Raw genomic sequence first — 11,850 nt, 5'->3', positions numbered from 1 at the left:
CCTAGTATTGTACACAAATTATAATAGGCCTAAGATTGCATGGACAGAGTTAGCCATGAAGAATTCTAAAATAAGCCTAGTAGGGTTGGAAGAAATTATCGTTTATATATAGTTGTGTGGAGAAACAAGATTCTCAAGAAATATATTCCAGCAACAGTGTTGGTGGGCAGCGCATGGTGGTGTTTGATCGATGAGGCTATGATGACTCCTACCTCAAGGCCATCGTGTGTACAAGGGCAAACTGGATTGATCGCTCTTAATTGGTAACTGTAGAAGTGTTTTTGGCGGGCATCCAGGATACTTAGTCGTAACACACATATATTAATTTAAGAGACTACGATCATACATTAACTTTAAATAATTAGAAATACTACAGTTAAGCGCTGCATCATTCTGTGTTTTGCATTCCATTTCATGCAATGCAATTATCCTGAGTGGGAAGACGTTTTTGTGCGTATTAATGTAATTATCACCCCCACTCCTTCCTTCCTCCCTTATCTCCCCACTCCTTTCTGTACCACCCCACTCCCTCCACTATCACCCACTCCCTCCCCTATCACCCCACTCCTTCCTGTCCCTTCTCCTTGGAAAAATGGCCACGTAACTTCTGGGAGAGAAACGGAGGGGGGAATAAATAACGGCCACAAAAGCCGGTGTCTTAAAAAAAAAAGGAGTAACAAGAAAGACGTTTTACAAGACTGAGTTGGTCGGTAAGTTGCCGCCTTAGCTCACCTTAGTTCATAGCCGCGCTCTCACGGGGGTCAAACACTGATATATATATATATATATATATATATATATATATATATATATATATATATATATATATATATATATATATATATATATATATATATATACTTGTAATTTGTATTTAAAAAATTATTAAAAAAATAAAATGTATAATATATAAAATTATAAAAGTATATATTTACTTATTTTTGTATTTAATATATTGTTGTTGTAATATTATTGTATTATTATTATATTAAATAAATATATATTTATATATATGTATTTAATATTATTGTTATAATATTATCTTTTTATTGTATTTAGTATATTCTTAAAAGTATTAAAAGTAAATGTATAAAATGTGTATATATATATATATATATATATATATATATATATATATATATATATATATATATATATAATATATATATATATGATAATGCAATGTGTGTGAGTGTTATTTTATTGACTATGACCTGGAAGTATTTGATCAATTAGTCTGGTAGGAATCTTCTCTATAGTTATTATGGGCCTCGTCACCTGAGGGCGTGTGATGCTAAAGGACGCGTTTCAACGAGCATCTCTTCGACATCTTCAGAGGAAGAGGAAAATTGAATACAAATTCTAGGTTTGACATCACCGGTATATATGCTAATTTGAATTCAATTTCCCTCTCCTCTGAATATGTTAAATAGAGATTCAGAAAAAGAGAGAGACTTGGGAGTAGACATAACTCCAAATAAGCACCAGAGGCACTCAACAGGTGAATAACGTCGGCACAATATGCACGGTTGGGCAACTTCCATGCACTATTTACATCTTATGTGAGACTCATTCATGAGTATGCTGCTCCGGCATGGAACCCCCCCCCCCTACCTAAAGAAACACAAAACAAAGGTCGAAAAGTTTCAAGCATATGTAACAAGGATGATTTCTTAACTAAAGGGACTGAGCTATGAAGAAAGACTGAGATAACTTGACCTCTACACTGGAAGAAAGAAGGAATAGGCGTGCAAAATTCCAAAGAAAATCTACAAATAGGTAGAAAAGCAATGTTGAAAGTGAGGAACAGTCGAACGAGCGTTCATGATTAGGAATTGGAGACAAACGAGACAGTACTACATCCAGCGTTTGGGATTCCCAGTTCACAAACCCGGGTTTAGTTCTCGGCCGAGGTAGAACAAATTATCGGAATTTCTTTCACTTGATGCCTGCGTTCACCTAGCAGTAAATAGGCACCTGGGAGTTAGCTGCTGCATCCTGGTGATGTATATATGTGTGTGAGTGAGTGGAGGAAGGGGAGGGGGGGAAGGCAGAGTGAGAAATATAGATAATAGATATGATAGACAAATCATAACTCAAGAGTCCGTACACTAGACAACCGATGGGTTAAAAATGTGGGATCCAAGAGGTGCCAGCTCGATCCTGCAGGCATAAAAAGAATGTACACACACACAACACACACACCCACACACACACACACACACACAGATTGAGAAGATTGTGCGAAAAAAACTAGTGGAGCATCTGGAGCGAAGGAACTTTGTAACACAGCATCAACATGGGTTCAGGGATGGCAGGTCCTGCCTCACAGGGTTACTTGAATTCTACGACCAGGCAACAAAAATAAGGCAAGAAAGAGAAGGGTGGGCAGACTGCATATTTTTGGATTGTCAGAAAGCCTTTGATACAGTGCCACACAAGAGGCTAGTGCGAAAGTTGGAGATGCAGGCTGGAGTGAGAGGGAAGGTACTCCGGTGGATAGAGGAATACCTAAGCAACAGGAGACAACGAGTCTGTGTGAGGGGTGAGGTCTCAGATTGGCGAGACGTCACAAGTGGAGTCCCGCAGGGGTCAGTCCTTGGACCTATACTGTTTCTGGTATATGTAAATGATCTCCCAGAGGGTATAGATTCGTTCCTCTCAATGTTTGCCGACGATGCAAAAATTATGAGGAGGATTGAAACAGAGGATGATAGTAGGAGGCTACAAGATGACCTGGATAGACTGAGTGAATGGTCCAACAAATGGCTGTTGAAGTTCAACCCGAGTAAATGCAAAGTAATGAAACTAGGCAGTGGAAACAGGAGGCCAGGCACAGGATACAGAATAGGAGATGAAGTACTTAATGAAACAGACAGAGAGAAAGATCTAGGAGTTGATATCACACCAAACCTGTCTCCTGAAGCCCACATAAAGAGAATAACGTCTGCGGCATATGCGAGGCTGGCTAACATCAGAACGGCGTTCAGGAACCTGTGTAAGGAATCATTCAGAATCTTGTACACCACATATGTAAGACCAATCCTGGAGTATGCGGCCCCAGCATGGAGCCCGTACCTTGTCAAGCACAAGACGAAGCTGGAAAAAGTCCAAAGGTATGCTACTAGACTAGTCCCAGAACTAAGAGGCATGAGTTATGAGGAAAGGCTGCGGGAAATGCACCTCACGACACTGGAAGACAGAAGAGTAAGGGGGGACATGATCACAACCTACAAAATCCTCAGGGGAATCGACCGGGTAAACAAGGACGAACTTTTTAACACTGGTGGGACGCGAACAAGGGGACACAGGTGGAAGCTGAGTACCCAAATGAGCCACAGAGACGTTAGAAAGAACTTTTTCAGTGTCAGAGTAGTTAGCAAATGGAATGCATTAGGAAGTGATGTGGTGGAGGCTGACTCCATTCACAGTTTCAAATGTAGATATGATAGAGCCCAATAGGCTCAGGAATCTGTACACCAGTTGATTGACGGTTGAGAGGCGGGACCAAAGAGCCAGAGCTCAACCCCCGCAAGCACAATTAGGTGAGTACAATTAGGTGAGTACACACACACACACACACACACACACACACACACACACACACACACACACACACACACACACACACACACACACACACACACACACACCCCGTTGTTGTGATGGGGGATCCGTAACACACTATTAGCGCCCGAGTCTCATCGCTCAAGATGAATTGTGAATTTCGTTCCTTTTTCAGGGTTTATGAGCGAGATTCATCACAGTGATTGATGGCCGCCCCTTGTAACGTCATTCATCAAGGGAAGGGGTAAGAGGGCGGGAGAGACGGATGGAAAGGTGTTATGGGAGGGGGGTGAGGGATGAACATGAGAGGAGGGGGATTGGTGAAGACGAAGAAGTGAAGGGCTTGTTAAATTCAGCTTTTTGGCATAATTTTACACCAAAGTAACTCTGGTCATTCTTGAATGGAATGGGGAAGAACAAGGGAAGAACGAGAGTGGAAGCGAGGGGGGTTAGTGAGAACAGAGAGAAGAAGAAGAAAAATAAAATGTAGAGAGGGAGAGAGAGAGAGAGAGGTGCAGGGGGAAGAGAAAGATGTTTAAAACCACCATTGTCGCAATATTTTTCGCGAGGCAAGACCAACTTGTGTCATTCTTGAAGGAAATAAGGTGGGAATGGTACTGAGGAATATGTGGAGGGGAGGGGCAAGTCTGTGAGGGGGATTGGGGGTGGGGTAGAAGTCTGAGAAGGGGAAGGGTGAGGAGAAATTCCTCAGGGTAAAGGAACATGGGGAAAGGGTTACTCGGGGGTGAGGCAGCAGCGGAGAGGGGAGGGAAGAGGTATTGCGGGGTAAGGGAGTAAGGAGCGAGTCTCCCAGAATGAGGGAGAAGGGAGGACCTCCGTTTGGTCAAGGGGCAGAGGGAACATGGGAGCATGGGGAGACCCAATGGGGTGGCGAACCTGGGGGGACACCCATGGGGTAAGGGAGCATGGGGAAGACCCACACAGTCAGGGAGCATGGGGGATGGGTTTGTACTGAACGCCAACATCCTGATGAGTTACTGGTGTAGGGACCAGTAACTCCCTACCTGGTGACCAGTCCCTAACAATGTGTAGGGAGGGTTGTTACAACCTTCATAGTAATGAGCATGTAGAGATGGTCTATGTCTTGTCGTTCTCACCGGACAGTAATGGCAATGTTGGAATGATCTACGGAGGCGATTCTGGCTTTAACACCTGTGGGCATGTTTATGGCCTTAACAGCAGCGGGAGTCTTCCTGGCTTTAGCAGCCATGGGAATATTCCTGACTTTAACAACAGTGAGGCTCAATCTAACAGTAACAGCAGGAGAATGATCTTGGCCTTAACAACAGTGGGGGGTGGGGGGTTTGGCTTACGAACGTGACTGACAACCTTAGCAGCAGTGGGAACATCCGGAGGAAGTTACATAACGTATGTGTTTATTTTGTTGGTGAGTAAATTGTAAGGGAGAAAAGGTATCGAGGCGGGATGGGGATGGGAGGGAGGGGAGAGGAGGGGAAGGGGAGGGGGGGCTGGAGACGAGTGGAAGGTGGTTGTTGTTGTTATAGAGTCAGCCACTGGGAACAAAAAGTTCCAAGTAGCACGGGCTATGGTGAGCCCGTAGTGGACTTACCTGGCACAAGAGCGGTGCTGTGGTTGAGTGGAAGGTCTCCTTGAGGCTTCTCGTTCTCTTTAAAGGTCGCGGCCTTGGTCACCTCTGGATGTCTCTGTCCATAAGCGACCAGCATAGCTTTTACATCAACACCAAATATTGCGCATTTAATGGGACTGATGTTGTGAGCTGTGGTGTTATGATGGCAGATGGTATGGTGGTAAGAACGGGTATTATAGGTAGAGGTGATGTTGTAATATGTGGCGGAATTATAGGAGGATGGGTTGTAGGAAGGGAGGGGGGAGAAGGGTTGTAGGTAAAAGTGGGCTTGTAAGGGATGAGGCGGCCAAGTCTACGACCCGAGGCCCGGCAGCTTAGTTTAGGTTAAAGTTTAGTTGAAGATATCCCTTTGTGAGGGATTATCAACGAGCACTAACGTCAGAACATGTCTGCTTCTTGTACCTCAGGTGTGTCTGGTGCTCTGAAGCTTTACTAACATTTCAGTTCTACAATACCAATCTATTACCACCGGGGTGATGTTTTATGGTGTAAAGCCCTGCGTCTGACAGCTCGTGTTGTGGCTCTATAAAGTGGATATGACGAGGCTCCATAAAGTGGATAAGACGAGGCACTACAGGCGAGGGCCCCTTTCTCCTGCATCGCCTCGGGCACTGTAAGGGTGATGCGTAGTGGCCCGTGAAGGCCTATGGGCCTCTACCTGTATGTAAGAGGCCCATAGGAAAAGGGAATAATAGCTGTAATAAAAAATCAAATAATATACATACAAAACCCTTTAAAAATTCTCCAACTCCATCTCTAGTTACTTGGGCTGGACGGTAGAGCGACTGTCTTGCTTCATGCAGGTCGGCGTTCAATCCCCGGTTGTTCAAGTGGTTGGGCACAAGTCCTTTTCCCCGTCCCATCCCAAATCCTTATCCTGGTCGCTTACAAGGGCTATATAGTCGTAATGACTTGGCGCTTTCTCTTGATAGTTCCTCCTCGCCGAAGTTTAATTTAAACCTAAGTGTCTGGCTGCCTAGCCCACCCTGCACTTACATATGTCCTTGTTCATCCCTGTTATCCTTAATGTCTTCAAGCTTTCCTTTATTCTATTCCTTTAGTTTTGTCTTCGGGTGTCTCTCCCGGGCTCCGCTGAGACAGACACTAGACTGTCCTGCAGGTCAGACTCGGGTGTCTCCCGGGTTCCTCTGAGACACTAGACTGTCCTGGAGGTCAGAGTCAGGTGTTTCCCGGGTTCCTCTGAGACAGACACTAGACTGTCCTGGAGGTCAGAGTCAGGTGTCTTCCCCGGGTTCCTCTGAGACAGACACTAGACTGTCCTGGAGGTCAGAGTCAGGTGTCTCCCCCGGGCTCCTCTAAGACAGATACTAGACTGTCCTGGAGGTCAGAGTCAGGTGTTTCCCGGGTTCCTCTGAGACAGACACTAGACTGTCCTGGAGGTCAGAGTCAGGTGTCTCCCCCGGGATCCTCTGAGACAGACACTAGACTGTCCTGGAGGTCAGAGTCAGGTGTCTCTCCCGGGCTCCTCTAAGACAGACACTAGACTGTCCTGGAAGTCAGAGTCGGGTGTCTCTCGGGTTCCTCTGAGACAGACACTAGACTGTCCTGAAGGTCAGAGCCAGGTGTCTCCCGGGCTGCTCTAAGAGTGTGTAGGAACGTGCGGGAGCCTCGTCATATCCACTTTATGGAGCCACAACACGAGCTGTCAGACGCAGGGCTTTACACCATAAAACTTCACCCGGTGGTAATGGATTGGTATTTTGGGGTGGAGGATCTCGCCTAATGTTGACGAGATGGCCTCTCAAGACGCCTCAGTAAGAAGAAAGGAAGGAATAACATGTTGATAAAAGCTATTGTTATGCTGATGATTCAAATAACTAATATTAACCAAAATAACATTGAATGGTCGTACCTATATTTACAATATCAGTTCCCACAGTGGTCGTTGGACTGTAATATGAATAGTTGGTTTTATGTAATATTGTACAATTTTATGATGCCATTTGTTTGATATTTTTTGGTGTGGAAGTATACGGAACCTTTATACACCATCTCGAGCCCTTATACACCATCTCGAGCCCTTATACACCATCTCAAGCCCTTATACACCATCTCGAGCCCTTATACACCATCTCGAGCCCTTATACACCATCTCGAGCCCTTATACACCATCTCGAGCCCTTATACACCATCTCGAGCCCTTATACACCATCTCGAGCCCTTATACACCATCTCGAGCCCTTAAACCACCATCTCGAGCCCTTATACACCATCTCGAGCCCTTATACACCATCTCGAGCCCTTATACACCATCTCGAGCCCTTATACACCATCTCGAGCCCTTATACACCATCTCGAGCCCTTAAACCACCATCTCGAGCCCTTATACACCATCTCGAGCCCTTATACACCATCTCGAGCCCTTATACACCATCTCGAGCCCTTATACACCATCTCAAGCCCTTATACACCATCTCAAGCCCTTATACACCATCTCGAGCCCTTATACACCATCTCGAGCCCTTATACACCATCTCGAGCCCTTAAACCACCATCTCGAGCCCTTATACACCATCTCGAGCCCTTATACACCATCTCGAGCCCTTATACACCATCTCGAGCCCTTATACACCATCTCAAGCCCTTATACACCATCTCGAGCCCTTATACACCATCTCGAGCCCTTATACACCATCTCGAGCCCTTATACACCATCTCGAGCCCTTATACACCATCTCGAGCCCTTATACACTATCTCGAGCCCTTATACACCATCTCGAGCCCTTATACACCATCTCGAGCCCTTATACACCATCTCGAGCCCTTATACACCATCTCAAGCCCTTATACACCATCTCGAGCCCTTATACACCATCTCGAGCCCTTATACACCATCTCGAGCCCTTATACACTATCTCGAGCCCTTATACACCATCTCGAGCCCTTATACACCATCTCGAGCCCTTATACACCATCTCGAGCCCTTAAACCACCATCTCGAGCCCTTATACACCATCTTGAGCCCTTATACACCATCTCAAGCCCTTATACACCATCTCGAGCCCTTATACACCATCTCGAGCCCTTATACACCATCTCGAGCCCTTAAACCACCATCTCGAGCCCTTATACACCATCTTGAGCCCTTATACACCATCTCAAGCCCTTATACACCATCTCGAGCCCTTATACACTATCTCGAGCCCTTATACACCATCTCAAGCCCTTATACACCATCTCGAGCCCTTATACACCATCTCGAGCCCTTATACACCATCTCGAGCCCTTATACACCATCTCGAGCCCTTATACACCATCTCGAGCCCTTATACACTATCTCGAGCCTTTATACACCATCTCGAGCCCTTATACACCATCTCAAGCCCTTATACACCATCTCGAGCCCTTATACACCATCTCGAGCCCTTATACACCATCTCGAGCCCTTAAACCACCATCTCGAGCCCTTATACACCATCTCGAGCCCTTATACACCATCTCAAGCCCTTATACACCATCTCGAGCCCTTATACACTATCTCGAGCCCTTATACACCATCTCGAGCCCTTATACACCATCTCAAGCCCTTATACACCATCTCGAGCCCTTATACACCATCTCGAGCCCTTATACACCATCTCGAGCCCTTAAACCACCATCTCGAGCCCTTATACACCATCTCCAGCCCTTATACGCCATTTCGAGCCCTTATACACCATCTCGAGCCCTTATACACCATCTCGAGCCCTTATACACCATCTCGAGCCCTTATACACCATCTCGAGCCCTTATACACCATCTCCAGCCCTTATACACCATTTCGAGCCCTTATACACCATCTCCAGCCCTTATACACCATCTCAAGCCCTTATACACCATCTCGAGCCCTTATACACCATCTCAAGCCCTTATACACCATCTCGAGCCCTTATACACCATCTCAAGCCCTTATACACCATCTCGAGCCCTTATACACCATCTCGAGCCCTTATTCACCATCTCGAGCCCTTATACACCATCTCGAGCCCTTATACACCATCTCAAGCCCTTATACACCATCTCGAGCCCTTATACACCATCTCGAGCCCTTAAACACCATCTCGAGCCCTTATACACCATCTCGAACCCTTAAACCCCCATCTCAAGCCTTTATACACCACCTCAAGCCCTTAAACACCATCTCGAGCCCTTAGGAGCCCTTATACACCATCTCGAACCCTGAAACCACCATCTCAAGCCCTTATACACCATCTCAAGCCTTTAAACACCATCTCGAGCCCTTAAACAACATCTCAAGCCCTTAAACACCATCTCGAGCCCTTAAACACCATCTCAAGCCCTTATACACCATCTCGAGCCTTTAGGAGCCCTTATACACCATCTTGAACCCTTAAACCTCCATCTCAAGCCCTTAAACACCATCTCAAGCCCTTATACACCATCTCAAGCAATAGGAGTGGACGTGCCTCTGTGATCGACCCTCTGGCTCGGCCTCACTTCAAATCTCCGGGGAAGAATACTGCATTACCATTCCTTCGCTGTGTAAAAAAAAGCAATTTCGTTTTACAGGCAAATATCGTCTTGTCATAATATTTGATGGTAAGTTGTTCTCCAAGTTGTGGCAGAACCTTTTATAAGACAGCTTAGCGTTCCTGCACTCCTCCAAATTAGACGACATTTCTGTCCGATCTGCGTCGATACGCCGTCCTGGTTTCCATTTCTAATATGAAGGCTTATTGGGTGTGTGTTTCTGACACTGTCTTGTGGCTTTTACTCTCTGGGTTATATGTAGCGTCCTTTGTTGTGTCAGTGGTGCGTCACAGGATACGTAGCGTCCTCTGCTGTGTCAGTGGTGCGTCACAGGATACGTAGCGTCTTCTGCTGTGTCAGTGGTGCGTCACAGGATACGTAGCGTCCTTTGTTGTGTCAGTGGTGCGTCACAGGATACGTAGCGTCCTCTACTGTGTCAGTGGTGCGTCACAGGATACGTAGCGTCTTCTGCTGTGTCAGTGGTGCGTCACAGGATACGTAGCGTCCTTTGTTGTGTCAGTGGTGCGTCACAGGATACGTAGCGTCCTCTACTGTGTCAGTGGTGCGTCACAGGATACGTAGCGTCTTCTGCTGTGTCAGTGGTGCGTCACAGGATACGTAGCGTCCTCTGCTGTGTCAGTGGTGCGTCACAGGATACGTAGCGTCTTCTGCTGTGTCAGTGGTGCGTCACAGGATACGTAGCGTCTTCTGCTGTGTCAGTGGTGCGTCACAGGATACGTAGCGTCCTCTACTGTGTCAGTGGTGCGTCACAGGATACGTAGCGTCCTCTACTGTGTCAGTGGTGCGTCACAGGATATGTAGCGTCCTCTACTGTGTCAGTGGTGCGTCACAGGATATGTAGCGTCCTCTACTGTGTCAGTGGTGCGTCACAGGATACGTAGCGTCCTCTACTGTGTCAGTGGTGCGTCACAGGATACGTAGCGTCCTCTACTGTGTCAGTGGTGCGTCACAGGATATGTAGCGTCCTCTACTGTGTCAGTGGTGCGTCACAGGATATGTAGCGTCCTCTACTGTGTCAGTGGTGCGTCACAGGATACGTAGCGTCCTCTACTGTGTCAGTGGTGCGTCACAGGATATGTAGCGTCCTCTACTGTGTCAGTGGTGCGTCACAGGATACGAGGCGTCCTGTTCTGTCCCAGGATACGTAGCGTCCTCTGTTGTGTCAGTGGTGCGTCACAGGATACGTAGCGTCCTCTGGTTGTCAGCGGTGCGTCCCAGGCATCCGTTCCCTGCCAGTGATCGGTCACAAGAGAAACGCCTGCTGACGGCGTCCCATTTTCTCATTTCCTGAGGTAGCGCCGCGCCATCTGGGAGCGCCACTTTCCCTGTGTCACAACTGTTGCATTTCAGCGCCGATGCTCAACTTGAGGCGTGTTTTGCAGCGGCCGTCGCGCCCGTCCTCACGTCTCGACAATGGTAAGCGAATTTCAAACGACGCGGGAATAGATAAACTGGCTAAAATGTTGGCTCAGACACCCCCTACTCCTCCCCTCACTCTTGCCAAATCTCTGGAACTGGTGCTGGCTGTATTTTATTATTGGAGGAAATTTATAATGACGTGGGTAGAGATACATCAGTGGCAGCAGGAGGCGCGTCTGTCCCCAGCCTCGTGCCCAGTCTGGGGATTTACGGGCTTGCGATTTATCGTTGAATAACACTGTTATGCTCGACGCGATATAAGTTAGCAAGCGAGAAAGAAATCCGGGTACATTGCCAATTTCTGTTTTTTTTCTTTGTCCGGCGATATATCTGAGGGAATGTTCAACCTGGCAACGTTCTGTTCAAGACTGTTGTGAGTTGGGTCTTTGTTATGATACTGTTTAGTCCTGATTTGCACATTGTTGTAGCCTTTTCCCACATCGATATATTATTCATTGTCATTTACACCTCAACATTGGCTTTTATCTCTATATACCCCCTCGCAGAATTATATACAGTGGTAGTAGTAGTAACAGTATTAGGAGAGCCATGGAGAGCCAGGTGTTTCACACACCGTTGACATAACCAGTACTCTAGACCAGCGCACCACGCAGATCGTTAAAAAGAGGTTGAACTTTGGGGGTATTTACCCAACAGTTCAACCTCCCAACGACGCCAGCGATGGTAACAGATCAGAGTTCAGTTTCATCAAATCAATCACA

The 11,850-nt window shown here is 46.6% G+C and overlaps 1 protein-coding gene across 1 annotated transcript; it reads left to right on the top strand.

Moving 5' to 3' along the window:
• Window positions 1–6,951: 6,951 nt before the first annotated feature.
• Window positions 6,952–9,351, top strand: LOC123759903 (uncharacterized). Its single transcript, XM_069325580.1, has 2 exons — window positions 6,952–6,972; window positions 7,639–9,351. The coding sequence occupies exons 1-2, from the start codon at window positions 6,952–6,954 to the stop codon at window positions 9,349–9,351; spliced, it is 1,734 nt and encodes a 577-aa protein (XP_069181681.1).
• Window positions 9,352–11,850: the final 2,499 nt, after the last annotated feature.

This window comes from Procambarus clarkii, chromosome 16 (genome assembly GCF_040958095.1).
Source record: "Procambarus clarkii isolate CNS0578487 chromosome 16, FALCON_Pclarkii_2.0, whole genome shotgun sequence".
Classification (NCBI taxonomy): domain Eukaryota; kingdom Metazoa; phylum Arthropoda; class Malacostraca; order Decapoda; family Cambaridae; genus Procambarus; species Procambarus clarkii.
Note: the sequence above shows the minus strand (reverse complement) of the source record. Positions and strands in the feature narration are given on the sequence as shown.